The 15970-nt window shown below is 33.5% G+C and overlaps 2 protein-coding genes across 3 annotated transcripts; one reads left to right on the top strand and one right to left on the bottom strand.

Annotated features, from left to right (window-relative positions):
- The first annotated feature begins 1049 nt into the window (after window positions 1-1049).
- Window positions 1050-8028, top strand: LOC110865563 (probable protein phosphatase 2C 33). Of its 2 annotated transcripts, none has more exons than XM_022114857.2 (6): window positions 1050-1313; window positions 3032-3386; window positions 4700-5065; window positions 5479-5596; window positions 6464-6687; window positions 7452-8028. In XM_022114857.2, exons 2-6 carry the CDS (start codon window positions 3147-3149, stop codon window positions 7806-7808), a joined length of 1305 nt encoding a protein of 434 aa, XP_021970549.1. In that variant the 5' UTR covers window positions 1050-1313; window positions 3032-3146; the 3' UTR covers window positions 7809-8028. The 2 variants fall into 2 exon arrangements, with proteins under 2 accessions (XP_021970549.1, XP_035829897.1); XM_035974004.1 differs by lacking the exon at window positions 1050-1313 and adding an exon at window positions 1320-1494.
- A 405-nt stretch (window positions 8029-8433) lies between these two features.
- LOC110865562 (auxin efflux carrier component 1) lies at window positions 8434-15706 on the bottom strand. Its single transcript, XM_022114856.2, has 6 exons — window positions 14527-15706; window positions 14252-14459; window positions 14066-14151; window positions 11481-11638; window positions 10335-10411; window positions 8434-8733 (listed from the first exon to the last, which is right to left on the bottom strand). The coding sequence occupies exons 1-6, from the start codon at window positions 15704-15706 to the stop codon at window positions 8664-8666; spliced, it is 1779 nt and encodes a 592-aa protein (XP_021970548.1). The 3' UTR covers window positions 8434-8663.
- Window positions 15707-15970: the final 264 nt, after the last annotated feature.

The following is a 15970-nucleotide window of genomic DNA, read 5'->3' as shown; positions in this document are numbered from 1 at the left end:
ATTAATTCCATAAAATTAAAATTAACAAGAGTATTGAATTGTTAATTATTTACACAAATTAAATAGTAAATGAAATATTACCTCAGAACAATAAATAAAAAAGTAAGTGAGAGGTTTTTCTCAACAATTTCAATTTGTTTTAACATGGTTCGATTATAAAATAAGATTTCTTTTAATAAATTATATATATATATATATATACTATATAATAAAAGAAACCAACTTTGGTATATATGTCATTCATTGGAGCCATCTATTTTTTAGTTTTCTCATCTCTATCTCCTACTTTTTTTTGGGTAAAGAAAAACTTTAATCTATCTCCTACTTAATTATAGATAGTTAATATTAATTAAAAGATAATTATAAAATTAAATTTAAACAATTCGTATAGGAGATAATATAATCTTTTGAAATATTTATTAGATTTCAAAATTATTTATGTTGACATTAACAAAAGACGTATACTAAAGATAAATTAATATAATGTAAAGAGTTAAATGTCATTTTAGTCCCTGTGATTTGGGTCATTTTGTCAGTTTAGTCCAAAGGTTTTATAATACACAGGGTTTATAAAGATATAATAAGATATAACTTTTTATTGATTGGTATATAAAATAACATGTGCTCAACCCGTTCAATACATGAGGTTCTTAAAAATGTAACTTTTTTCATTATTTAATATATAAAGTTAAATTTATTCAACCCATGTAATAAATGAGATTTTTAAAGATATATTTTTTTATTTAGTATATAAAATTACATTTATTCAACCTTTGTAATAAACGACGTTTTAAAAATATATATATTTTTTATTATTTGATATATAAAATTACATTTATTTAATCCGTGTATTACACGGGGTTCTAACCTAGTATATATATAAATATAATGAGTTGATTGAAGAAAAAGAATATAAAAGTGATAATAGGTTGATTGAACTAAAAAAGATTTATAATATAATTAGTAAAAGAAAGAAAATAAAAAAAACATTCTTTTTTGTAAATATTTCCTATTTTAATAAATATTTTTTCCACAGGAAAAAACTCAATGTTGAACCGAAGTCAATATCTTAAAAAAAACCCATTTTATCTCTTGTTAACATTTGTATATAAAAAGGGGTTCATTCATTCATTCATTCATATATAAATCAGAAATTATCGATCTGGGGTAGGGCACACCTGATCACCAACAGGCAACAGCTTTGATTTCATTGAAATGTCTACTTAAATTTGGAATCTTTTTAAAGCCCTTCTTCAACTAGATTCTTGTCAGTTTCAACTTTCTTGCAACTTGGATCCGCTTGCTTCAATCAGGTACATACATTTAATTCTGCTATATCTGTTTATAAAAATGATTGGTTCAGGCAGTCTTGATTATTTTATTCGTTTAATTGCAACTGGGTTTGTAAAATATTCATGGTTTAGTTCATTATAATTGCGTTTGTGCGGTTTGAAGTTGTTGATTTTAAGCAATTTGGTGGTTGATTGTAATTGGGTATGTTTGAAGTTGTGTTGGTAGTGTTTATTTGCAAGTGGGTATGTTCAAAACTGATTGATTTCAAGAGTGTGTTTTTGGTGTTGATTTTAAGGTTTTATAGCTAAATTATTGCAATTGGGTATTATTATTATGTTTAAAACTGATTTCGTTTAGCTCAAAAGAGTTGTGTTTATGGGGTTTTGATTTGTTGATTTCAAAGGAATTATAGGATAGCTGCAACAGGGTGTATATGCAAAATTCGAGAAACATTTTTGGTTTAGTTCATGAAGCCGGAGGGTATGGCGGCGCCACCAAGGCCACCTCATCCCCTGTAACGCCACCCGGCGCCATCGACCCACACCCACAAATTTAACTAGGGGCGCTATAGGGTCCTCGCCACCATGTTAACGGTTTGAAATTGAGAGGATCGAGGTGGGTGGTCAAAGATATCCGTTGCCAACGTTCGTTTTTAAAAAAAAAAGTTTTTTTTTTTATTCAAATATAAATACAAACCTATCCCAAACTAAATAACACACCAATCACAACTAAAACACACATCAATCACAACTAAAAAATGTCATCCGATTCTTCGAGCTCTTCATCCGACGGTGTTCTTGATGATATGGTTATCGCAATTACGCAAGAGGCGATTAATTATTTACGAGAAGAAGCCCAATCCTCTACATCACGTACCAGACAACCGACTCTTGAACGGGATCGGTTAGATGCTCATGAACGTCTAATGCAAGATTATTTTTGTGAAAATCCGTTGTATGATGATGGTCAGTTTAAGTGTAGGTTTCGTATGAGCCGTCGTCTTTTCGTTAAAATTTCTAATGATCTTGCGGGCGAATTCCCTTTTTTCACGCAAAGAGAAAGTGCTAGTCACAAAGTTGGTTTCTGTGGAATACAAAAGCGTAGGTTTTGTATGGTTTTTATTTATATTATTTCAATTATGGCATTTTATTTTTATTATTTAAATTATGAGTTATAAATTAATATATCAAAATTAAATAATTTTTAAATTAAAATTAAAAAAAATAATAATTAGGTAATGATGACGGGGGCTCCATCCCACACCTTGCAAGTTAAAGGGAGGCGTGATAAAGCCCCCTGGCTGACGTGGATCCTAGGTGGCGCTGACATGTCCTGATAAAGCCCCTAGGGGCTCCATCCCACACCCTCCAGCCTGTGAAACATTATTATATATACATTATTTTGAATATAATTATATATAACAATTATTAATTATTCAGATAAATATTTAATATATTAAATTTAAGTTATATAAATAATAGGCTTGTGTAGGCTCGCAAGCCACTTTAAGCTCGATAAGTGAAGCTTGTGCTCAGGCTCATTTGTGAAACTAGCTTATTTTTAAGCTCAAGTTGAGCTTTTAGCGAGAGCCAGCTTGGCTCGTTTACACCCCCACCTGTCTTTGTGATTTAATCGAAATTGGCTATGTTCAAAACTTAAAGAAATATGTTATAAAATCATATACGGTACCAAAATAATAATTATCATATTTCTGAGACTGCTGCTTGTTTGTTTCAAGGACCAAGAACCTGGTGTTTACAAACGGATCTACAACGGATTCCACAATCGAGAATCGCGTGTTTGTTTCGGAGGGTGGTCTGGAGTGCATATTAAGCATTATCAGGGCCCTGAGGATGGGGTCCTGCTTTTCTGCAGAAAGCAGGAACCCTGTCCCAACTTCTCCAACATCGACTGTCGGAATAAGAAAAGGAAAAAGTTCGAGAAAAAGGCCACCTTTGCTTGATCGTCGTAGGGAAGAACTTCTTCATAGAATTGCAAGCCGAAGGTTCTTGAACGGGTCTAGTGAAATTGCTTCACTCTTTACTCAACAAGGCAAGAAAGGCACCAATCAAGATGCCATGATCGTTTGGGAGGTTTGTCCTTTTAATTTCCTATTAAAGAACTTATTTTTTTTTTTATCTTGGATTGATTAGTCTATAAAATGTTTGATCGAATTGATGGATTTAGAGGGTGTTTGATCAAATAATGTGTTTTTACTTTTTAGAGATAGCATTTGACAAATTTACGGTTATATTTGAACGACCAAACTGAACAGTCTTGTGAAAAAAAAGGGTATTTGTCTTGTAAGATGGGTCTAGAACTAAGCAGTCAATAGCGGTGGGATAGCGGTTATCGGGCTCTCCCAAAATAGCGGTGTCAAATAGCGGAACTGCTATTATTGGCGCTATTTGACCACTATTGACCGATTTTGACCGGTATTTTGGATGCCTTGGTTGATGTGGACCTTGAGGAAGATTTCATGGCTTACGATTAGATCATGTTTCAAATATTGGCACTTTTGCGTTTTGACTTTTGATATTACTATTAATATTATATATGTGTTACGTTTTATGTGTGTATATAAATTCTGCATGATATTAAAATTACCGATATCTCACCGCGCCCTTGACAGCTATTTGATTTTGGACCGCTATAACTACATAGGTCTAGAAGTCTCTTGAATTAGGTATTTAGGAAATTTTATTCTAATATTTAATGAAACAAAACTGATTACTTAACCCTTAAAGCGATAAGATAAGAAGAAACATGATCTATTTATCCAAACTATTTTTCAGATCATCAAATTCAAAACACAAAGCCAAACACCCTATTAGTTGTGATAAGTGAGTGGTTTCGATGTTTTAATCTTACAGTTAAAATATGAGGGCCTAGAATCTTGGTTTCTTGAAAATATATATATATATATATCCATATTAGTGTATGCATTTAGTCATGTGGATATATAGTGAATATGTATCATTATATCTGAGTTGGTTGAATAAACGCATATGAGGTGTTTGAACGTGTATTTTGAAATTTATTTTATGATACGATAAACGGAATAATAGAAATCAGACTTAGATAATATATGGTACATGAAATTAGGGGTGAGCAATAACCGAACCGTTAACCGAATCTGAACCGAAAACCGACGACACCGAATTAACCAAAAATCGGTTATCGGTTATCCTTTTGTACCATTGGTTAACCGAAATTAACCGAACCAAACCAAACCAAACCAAACCATTTATATTTTCATATATTTCTAGCTTTTATACCTTCATTTCATGTTTTATACCTCATTTATTGAAATTTGGTTTACTAGTTCATGAACTTCAACTTGATTTAAATTCAATACTTCAAATATAGCGCAATTTATACGTATTCTAACATGGTAACTTTTCAGAACTTTGGGTCAAGAACAGACACGGTGTTCTGCGGTGTTTTCGACGGTCACGGTCCGTTTGGTCACATGGTTGCTAAGAGGGTGAGAGATTCACTCCCATTGAAGCTAAGTGCACACTGGGAAGTCAACCTAAAAAACACCAATGACGTCCTTCGGGAGATTGTCGTCGGTGGCTTAAACTCTGAAGGAACATCCGTTAATTCACCTGTTGAGGCGTTTGAAGAAATCGATAAGAACCCTGAAATCTTTCAAACATTGAAGGAATCATTTTTGAAGGCTTTTAGAGTGATGGATCGGGAGTTAAGTATGTATGAAAATTTTAATTGCTTCTGTAGTGGGACGACTGCTGTAACGTTGATCAAGCAGGTCAGATGGTTCAAAATATGTTAATTTAGATTATTTTTTTTAAAGTACATGGATAGTCCCTATGCTTTCCCAAAATTTTGGATTTGGTCCCTAGCTTTCCAAAAGTACACGGACGGTCCCTGTGGTTTGCACTTTGTAACGCATTTAGTCCCCAGCTTTTTCCAAAAGTACATGGATGGTCCCTTTGGTTTGCACTTTGTAATGCATTTAGTCCATACCTTAGACCTCCTAAAACCTTTAGATTTGTTGGCTGGGGACTAAATGCGTTACAAAGTGCAAACCACAGGGACCATTCGTGTACTTTTGGAAAGCTAGGGACCCAATCTAAAATTTTGGTAAACCATAGGGACCGTTCGTGTAGACGTGTAGTTTACTCTATAACTAAACACATATTTTTTCTTGTTTGGTTGTAGGGTCAGCATCTTATAATCGGAAACATTGGGGACTCGAGAGCCGTGTTGTGTACATGCGCTAAAGATAACTCGCGTGTTCCTGTTCAGTTGACGGTGGATCTTAAACCTAACCTTCCAGGTTCTTATCCTTTTTGAGTTAGTTACTGTTTTCGTCCCTGTGGTTTGTCAAAAATCACTATTTCAGTCCATTAGTTTAAAAATTGCGATTTCAGTCCCTGTGGTTTCACTTTCGTAACCATTTCAGTCCCTGTGGTTTCACTTTTGTAACCATTTCAGTCCATTATTCTGTTAAGTACAGGGACTGAAATGGTTACTGGGTGGACTGAAATAGTTACGAAAGTGAAACCATAGGGACTGAAATCACAATTTTTAAACTAATGGACTGAAATAGTGATTTTTGACAAACCACAGGGACGAAAACAGTAATTAACTCTATCTTTTTATTTGTTTATTTTTTAATGGACTTTTGAGCAGTATGGATTTGCCGGTTTGGGTTAGGGTTTAGGCAACAGGTTCACCTGTGAAAACATTTTGCTACACGGGTCTTGTTCATGTCAACCTGGCAGGCTTGCGGATTGACACGTTTAACGCGATTAGTTTTATACTTTTTTTAAAAAGTGTTTTATGACCAAAAAAGTTATAAATTAAAGGAGAAACGGGAATCAAGTTTTGTAGTTGAAGTGTAGTTATTTACTTATTTTAAATACATTTGTATTTTTGTTGTAATTTGAAATTTTAGAGTATTAAAATGCGGAAAAAAATAAAATAAAGTTTTGGGTTAAACGGGCCGTGTTCGTGCCAACCCGTCAAAACTTGTGTCATATTCAGGTTCGTGTTAAATTTTAGGGTTTGACCCGTGAACATGACCACTTTTCACCCCTTTACTGAAGTTGGCCTCGTAAAGGTTTTTATCATATGCAAACCGATTCCATAAAATATAAGTTGGTTTATTCTTGTTGTTGTTTTACATGTGTAAATGATGCAGAGGAAGCTGAGCGGATCCGTAAATGTAAAGGACGTGTGTTTGCCTTACGAGATGAACCAGAAGTTGCAAGAGTTTGGCTACCGAACCATGACTCTCCCGGGCTGGCCATGGCTCGTGCTTTTGGGGATTTTTGTCTCAAAGATTTCGGTCTCATTTCAGTCCCTCAAGTTTCATACAGATGCCTTACAGAAGAAGACGAGTTTGTTGTCCTTGCAACCGACGGGGTATGAAATCTCTCCATTTCTATAAGAGGTGGCAAAAATCCAAAATGTCTTATTACCGAGATCAAACATAAGTTACATAACCCGCATCAACTGGTTTATAAATTAGCGAATGAATTTGTATTTATTCTTTGAGTTAATTACTGTTTTCGTCCATGTGGTTTGTCAAAAATCACTATTTCAGCCCATTAGTTTAAAAATTACGATTTCAGTCCTTGTTTCACTTTCGTAACCATTTCAGTCCCTGTGGTTTCACTTTCGTAACCATTTCAATCCATTTATTCTGTTAGTACAGGGACTGAAATGGTTACGGGGTGGACTAAAATGGTTACGAAAGTGAAACCACAGGGACTGAAATCGCAATTTTTAAACTAATGAACTGAAATAGTGATTTTTGACAAACCACAGGGACGAAAACAGTAATTAACTCTTGTATTTATTCTTTGAGTTAATTACTGTTTTCGTCCCTGTGGTTTGTCAAAATCACTATTTCAGCCCATTAGTTTAAAAATTACGATTTCAGTCCCTGTGGTTTCACTTTCGTAACAATTTCAGTCCACCTCGTAACCATTTCAGTCCATGTACTTAACAGAATAATGGGTTGAAATGGTTACAAAAGTGAAACCACAGGGACTGAAATGGTTACGAAAGTGAAACCACAGGGACTGATATCGCAATTTTTAAACTAATGGACTGAAATAGTGATTTTTGACAAACCACGGGGACGAAAACAGTAATTAACTCTTATTCTTTTAATACATTGACAGATTTGGGACGTGCTTTCAAACGAAGAAGTGATTGAAATTGTAGCTTCCGCTGAATCACATTCCCGCGCAGCTCAAGCTGTGGTGGAGTCAGCGGTTGGCGCTTGGAAGCACAAACACCCGACTTCTAAAGTTGACGATTGTGCGGTGGTGTGCCTGTTTCTTGGCTTGGATTCATCATCAACCGCCAAACCGAACGAGCACGAAGAAGAGTCATCATCCACCATGAACACTGAAACAGGAAAAGACTGGTCTGCCCTTGAAGGGGTTTCGCGGTTGAACACATTATTAACACTCCCGAGTTTTGTTCCTGGTGAGGATGATGAAAACCGCGAACCGGGAGGGAAAAGAAAGGTTTGAAGATGATTGAAAAATGAAAATGTTGTAGTATTATTGTCATTTTGTTTTTATTTTTCCGGGTTCTTCAAGCCTGAAGAACCCGGACCCGCCTGTTTTAGAGGGTCGGGATATCGTTTTTTCGTCCATTTTTGATGAAAGTTATATGGTGATTTTATAAAAGTAATTTTGTGTGATTATAAACTTATCGTCTTCCTAGAGGAGTTTTGACTCGCTTTTTATACGTTGTTGCCACTTGTAAACCTGTTTGTGTTTGAACTGAGTTGACTCGTTAAATGAAAAATATAGAGCGACTTGATCCATTCATCCTTAAAAAGGGTTGAATCGACACCTTTAGGATGAACCATATTGGAGATGCAAATAATGTAATTTATCGGGTTGGTGATATTATTCTTTTCTTTTTTTTTTAATCAAAATTTTATGTGATTTCATAAAAGTAATTTGTGTTAACTAGTTGTTTTCCTAGAGAAGTTTTGAAAGTGAGTCAAACAGCGCTTTTGATACGTTTTAAAGTTACAACTTGTAAACTTGTTTGAACTGAGTTAACTCGTTAAAAAAGGAAAACATAAACCCAATTCAATCGATTTATCACAAAACGGGCTAAATTGACACCTTTAGGATGAACCAATTGAACATGTAAAGAATGTAAATCAACATAAATACATAAACTACATTAACCCAACTCGAGTTTAACATTTTGTCGTATAACATTAACTCGACTAAACAATGTGGAACGAATTTCATTTAAGCGACCACCATCTTTTCTATTTCTACCAACTAAAAACCTGACAACTACATTACCAACTGCTTTCGAGCATGGACGTATTTTCCACCGAATTATGATGATGCCAACCTTGTCTATTTCAACCCCAACAAAATGTAGTACACAAGCGTTATGGGTAACGCTATTAGCATTCCAAATATAACACTGCAAAAAGAAACTTGGTATTTCAAAATCGTATTATAATTAAATAAAAGAATAATCAAAATTAATCTACTTATAATATCACCAGAAAACTTGTATTATAATATAAAAAAATTAAACAAAACTAATCTATATGCACCCTTTAAACCACACCCATTTGATGTTGCTTACCCGAATTTACATAAAACATTCTACGTTAAAAGTTGTAAGAAGTTAAGACAATGACATTAAATCCTGTACGACTTTTAATTCAAAAAGTGTATATAGTAGTGACAAATTTTAAGGGAACATTTTACAAAAAACAGATCCTATTAACTTTTTTTTTAAATAAATTCGCATATAGACAGACAGACCCTTGAGACTTTATGACTTTATTTCTGCATCATCAAGTCCGTGAGCTTTTTTAAGTAGAATAATCTCTATAAAGGTTAGGTACATAATTTGTGAAAAAGAATAACATTTTTTGTGTAATTCTAAGCCATTAAAATACTTAACTATTATTTATTTTTCCTAAAAAATCAATGGACTCCGTTATTTATTAATGAGTTAAATGTTATTTTAGTCATGTGGTTTGAGCTATTTTGTCAATTTAGTCCAAAGATTTCATTTTTTTCCTGTGGGTCCATAAAGGTTTCACCGTTGCTATTTTAGTCCACTGCGTTAACTTCATCCTTTGTTAACTAGAAGGGCAATTCGGTCATTTTATATGTTATTCTGTTAACTAGAAAGACAATTCGACCATATAAAATGACCGAATCGCCCTTCTGGTTAACAGAAAAAATGGATGAAGTTAACGCAGTGGACTAAACTGGCAAAATGGCTCAAATCACAGGGACTAAAATGGCATTTAACTCCTTATTAATTTATAATAGTTAAAGTAATATAATAATATTATTAGGGTAAAGCTCTTGTACAAATAATCTTAGCATATTAAACATACAAATTGAAGGAAAATTCAAAAAGACAAGGTGACATTTTTGTAATTATCAATAACTATCAAAGTTACTCTACAAATATACCTAACACCCCCCCCCCCCCAAAAAAAAAAAAAAAAAACCTTAAAAAAACCTAACCCCCCCACCCCACCCCACCCCCCAAAAACCTTAAAAAAACTAACCCCCCAACCCCACCCAAGCTAAAATGCTAAAAACTAAACTCCAAAAAAACCTAAAAAAATCTAAAAAAAAAAACACACAAATTATTTTATTTTATTTTTTTAACATTTTTTATTAAAAAATAGCTACTTTTAGTAGCAGCAAATTTTTTTTTTTTCTAACGAAATGTAGCGATTTTTTAATAAAAAAATGTTAAATTTTTTTTTTTTGTGTTTTTTAGGTATTTTTGGTTGAGTTCACATTTGTATAGTAAGTTTGATAGTTGGTGGTAATTACAAAAATGTCACCGTGTCTTTTTGAGTTTTCCTTCAATTTATATGTTTAGTATCTTAAGATTATTTGTATTTGATCTTTTGCCAATATTATTATTATTAAAAAAAACAGAGACTGATGTAAAAAGGTGAGAAAAGGAATATATTTTGGGGCAAAAAAGAAAAGAATAAAAGTAAAGTGAAAGTAAAAGAAAAGAAAAGAAAAGCAGAAGCTTACCCAGTGCTGAGGATATCAGGGTGGACATTGTACTCCTTGGCAAAGACAAAGGGGACAATACCCTGTGGTAAAGCAGCCTGCATGTTTGTTTTTTTATCATAAAAGAACAAAGTTAAGGGACTATAAATGTACAAGAATCAAACTCATTAATACAAGTTATTATGCATTAATAAGCTTTACATACTTTATTATTTGCATGCAAAAGTTCCTACCCAACTTTTTTATATATAAAATTCCTTCTAACTTGTTTAAATATACATAGTATATAAAGGATTATTTTAATAATATCATGTTACCACACCCTTAAACTAGTAAAACTTTGATAAAGTGACATTCTGAGTATGTAAAACGTTGACGTTGTTAACTTGTTTAGTCATACAAGATTATATGAATTTGTATTTAAAGCGTTCAATAATGGACGACATAGTGTTTCATGTCACGATAGCCTAACTAATGTTGATTTAACTTAAGCATGTTTTCGAATTTGGTTCAGACACTTTAATAGATCAAAACAGAATGAAAATGCTTGAGAATGTATATTGTTTTTCTTTTATCTTTAAATTAATTTTAAAAAATCATCATATCATCCAACTTTTACTTTTATATGAAAAACGTGTCTTTAAAGTTTAAAATGTACAGTAATTTTTATTTATATTCTATAGATGATAGGTTAATATTAACATTCTTTTAGGATACAAAACGATATATGGAATTCACAAATTAATTTATATTATTTATGCATGGAATTGGATAGCAACAATAAAATAATTATTTAGGAACAATTATTTATTGTAACTTGCATATTTATCCTTTTAATGTTATATTAAAAATTAAATAAAAATGAGAAGAGTGGCAGACAAAATGGTAGTGTCGGATTTAGTGTGTAATTAAATAAATGAATGCACGCTTTGTTTTGCTTTGATCAAGGCATGGATATGCCCCCACGTGACTCTCACATGACCCTCACTATCATTCTTTTTTTTAAATGTCATATTCTAAAAGGTTTTTTTTTTTTAATTAAAAAGGGTATAAATTGATGAAAATTCTTCACAAATTCCAATTATATTTTCAAAAAAAAAAAAAAAAAAAAAAAAACAACAACAAATTCCAATTATATCATTATTTAAAAGTAGAGACAGAAAATACCTGGACAATAGCAATACGTAGGAGAACACCACGTAGACCAACAGGATAAGAGACGATGGCCATAACAGCTGGTCCCACAAAGAATCTCACAGCCATGGCGATCGATGCCATGGAATTTCCACATGCTATGATTCGTGGTTGCAATGCCATAAACAAACCTGTTTGTCAACACAAATCATCCCTAATCACTTAACTATGAATTCACTTTTAGATTGATCATTGAAATTCAAAATTGTAAATAAAACATAAAGTTATATAAAATTGTAAATAATCAATATAAACAAGAAGATATACATTATCAAGATAAGGTTAACGCAAGGGTATACAGCTAAGTCCATCTAGAAGTGGTTTCAAATTCAAATCTAGTTTATACCAATTAAATGTCTTTGACCCCCTTAATTGTCCTATGTTTGGCGTAAACCATATTTTACCCAATCTTGTTAGTTATTTTGGTGTAAAGCTGATAAAACGTGTCGTGTTGCGTTAAACATGTCAAATATGACGCATTTTACATGAGTATTGACTCCTAACACAACACATTTAACTAAACGTGTTATTTTCTTAAACATTAAGAACATAATTGTTTAATAAATGGGTTGCATAGTTAGACACAAAAGAATATATGACATATTAACCATTTATTCTAAAGAAAATAATAAAGTGAAATTACGAAAGCAACCTTAGGGGTCAGAGATGTTTTTAAGTAGATTCCCATTGACACCCATGATCGGTCAAGTCTTTTACTTTTGGCCCCGACAATCTAAAACACCTTTACATCATCATCATCCCCACCACCACCACCACTACCCTTACCCTTTGCAAGTAATCATAGTCATCATCACCGCCGTGCCTAACTAATTCCAATATCTCTTTTTCTCTTTCTTACACAATAATAATTTTACAATATATATATAAAATAAACATTTGCTCAATGTTCAACCATATTCTATTTACTTATGTTTTTCAAAATTTTAAATTCCAACAATCCAACTCGAATAAAGTTAAACGAGTTAACTCATTCTAACTCCTTTCAGAGTCGTTTTAACGTTTTTGGAGGCCCTAACCAAACTATAAAGGTGAGGCCCTTTGAATGGATATAAAGAAAATATCAGAGTTCTGCTTTTTTCCTTCTAAGTCTAAATCGCAAGCACAATATCAAAATTCAAAGATTCAAAGTATCAATTAGTAATTTAGGGAGACCAATGATTAAGTGAATCGCAATATATAGAGATCACTATAAAAAATAGCCGTTAACCAACATAGATTATCCTTGCGACACCTTTAGTTTCACGTCTAATTTTTCCTCAATCAGCAACACAATTGAGCAAAATGGGCAAGTACGATGTTACAGTTAGTGAAAATAATGATGGCGGCCTAAATTAAATACGAATTACAAATTGGTTGGAGCTGGAATTAAGCTCTTTTATTTAAAAATTGGTTATTTATTTGGGTCTAATGCATAATACACATGCTATATAAATATTTTTAAAATATTTGGAAGCCCTATTTTTTAAAGGCCCTAGGCTGTTGCCTAGATTTAGAAACCTTTAGGGACGGCCCTTCTCCTTTATTCTTAAAAAGTTGAATTCAAGCTCGTATAAAATCAAAAAGTACTAATAAGACTAATATGGTAGTGGTATATTGTAGTGGTCTCTGCTGGACTTATGGACCATACTATACTTACTATAAATGGACTTATTTATAAAATGATTTAGGTTAAACGAGTGAGTTTACTTTGGCTCAAGCGAAGCTCATTAACAACCCAAGTGATTTTGAGCGAGCTATAAAACACGATCTTTTTGAAGGACCTATTTAGAATTTTGTGTTTATTTTGTTAAAGTATTTTGGTGCTTACTTTAAGTTGAATAAATAGCTAAATTCATATTAAAGTCTTTATTAGAAATAGAATAATAAAAAGAATATGAAATAAATTCTGTTATTCTAAACAAACAGGCGTACAAAAAATTCAAAAAGAAACGGACAACATAAGACTCCCATGTCGGTTTCATTCCTTATTCAAATAGTTATGCATTACCAACACGAATAAAAGTTTTCAAAATCATTGACGCGTGACGAGCAAATTATTAAAGTATGTATGTGTCATATTAATAAATATCTTTCATACATAATAAACTCATAATTTCAATCAAATAAATATCTTTTATACATAATAAACTCATAATTTCAATCAAAACTATATATATGAACAATCTATAATTATATATATCACTGAACAAACATATTAAACACTGACTCCATATTAAAAATGCTTATTAAGACATAAAACTAACTTTTAGAATATTATGCACCTAAGAATATATATATATATATATATATATATATATATTATTTTGAATGGTCCTAAGAAATTACAAAGGTTCTTTTTTTAGAAAGATTCTTTTTCAAAAATACATACCTTTTATTATTATTAATTTTGTAACATCTTTAACCATATAAGTTAGTAAAATTATATATAAAATATATTTCGATAAAAAAAAGAATAATAAATTTATACATAAAGATGTTGCATGTAAGTGGAACAAGACATGAAATATGGATGAGGAGAATGTTATGTTAGTACTAACCAAGACTGAACATGGCCATGCCAAGCCCTGCATCAGACAGTATTGAAATGGACTTTGTTATGATTGCAGGCATATTAACATTCCATCTGCCAAAATATATAATAACCAATTAAAATAAAGCTTTTATATCAATCAATTTATAATAACAATATAAAATTATTAATAAAAGTTATCATGTATTTGCACCTGAAACATACTAGAGACCAGACCAGACCGATCAAACTCGAATACGTATTCGGGTTTCGAATCAGTTTCCGCCACACCATTATCAGTATTAGCCTAGTCATAACGCTTGTCGGCGGCATTGCCTTGCCACCTACGATGTTTGCACCCGTTCCTTCGATGTTTATGTTGTTATTTCCGTAGCTCTCCACGTACTCTTCTCCTCCGTTACCTAAAACGAAATGTAACATTTTATCGACTTATACTTGAAAAAAAATATTTTTAAGAAAAATAATTACCTTTTACGGGTGATATGGGAACTTTTAAATCTTTTGTAGTTGGCTGGTCGAGTGCTCCGTATTCCCGAGCCGCGAAAACATCCGAAACTGGGGAAGCACTCGAGCTCCAAACAAACATATGTAGATCATTATTACCCTCGTCTGTTTTTTGCCCGTTGGCCTTCTTGGTCAACGGTTCATTAGGTTTTCCCGTCGACGGAGAAAACATCCCAGGATTGGGCGCTGGGTAGTTACCACCCAACACCCCATGATGAAAACGGTTCTTATTTGCCGCACTCCCTCCCCCTTCCCCTTCATAGTTGGAAGAGCGAGGAGTCGGGCCTCTAGACACAGGAGGCCCGTAGACATCCGAAGCTCCAAAGTTCGAGTTCCTCCCACCACCGCCACCAGCCATCGAATAAAAATCTGTATGATTAAAACTCGACCCTCTCGGGGTCGGGTTTCTAGACGACTGTAGAGAATAAATCTCCGCATTCGTTAAATTCGACGGCCGAGGCGTCGTCGACGAAAACCCTTGCGACCGTCTCGAAAACACATCGGATCTCGAGGCATTCGATTTCCGAACGGTGACATGAAGCTTCCCATCCTCCTTAATCTCCGCCTCCGTCTCTAACATCTGTCGTCCGTCCAACGACACGATATCCGAATCGACATGAATCGACGCTATCGCACCTCCAGCCCCCGGAAACTGTTCATTTATCAACAATCTTGCACCCCGGAACTCAAACAAGAACAACATCAACGTATACCAAATAATACATTGAAGCACAACAATCTGCACCATCAAACTACCCGATTCGCCACCATACATTCCTTTAAGCAAAGGAATCCCCATTACCAACGTATTTGGTAACGTAGAAAGCGAGAACATTGTTATCGACCACTCCAAACTTAAAAGTTTGGAGAGGTTGCTCACCGCGGCCAGTACCCCAAGAACCACAAGTTTCTGGAGGGTATCGGCCGCGATGAAGCGTAGGTTCATTTTATAAGGGTTATTTGTTGAAATAAAGTGGAAGGACAATAGCGGCACCGCAAAGAGCGCGACGAAGCGGTTAATGCCTGAGCATTGATCCGGGGTAAATATCTTCCACCATTTTACCGAGCCGTAGGCTAGGATCATGGCGACGTAGAGCGGTACGACCGCGGTCATGACATGGTAGAAATCAGAGAGAGTGATCATGGTTGAAGAAAATGAAGATGAAGATATGCAGGTTTTGAGAGGTGATGGAGGTTTTAAAAGGGTAATCAAGAAACTCAAGTGTTTGAAGCCACTTTGAAGTGACAAAAAAGGGGTGGGGTAGTATTGTAATATCTTGCAATTTGTTTTCTTCTTGTTATGTGGCTTGTGGGATTTTATATGTTATTTAACTTTGAAAACATAAAAGTGTAGATGAAAGTATTCTTGTTTTAATATTTGCTTTGATAAAAGATTGAGGTTATTATG

This window comes from Helianthus annuus, chromosome 6 (assembly GCF_002127325.2).
Source record: "Helianthus annuus cultivar XRQ/B chromosome 6, HanXRQr2.0-SUNRISE, whole genome shotgun sequence".
Classification (NCBI taxonomy): Eukaryota; Viridiplantae; Streptophyta; class Magnoliopsida; order Asterales; family Asteraceae; genus Helianthus; species Helianthus annuus.
The sequence above is the reverse complement of the archived record's forward strand: the minus strand, read 5'-3'. Positions and strand labels throughout refer to the sequence as shown.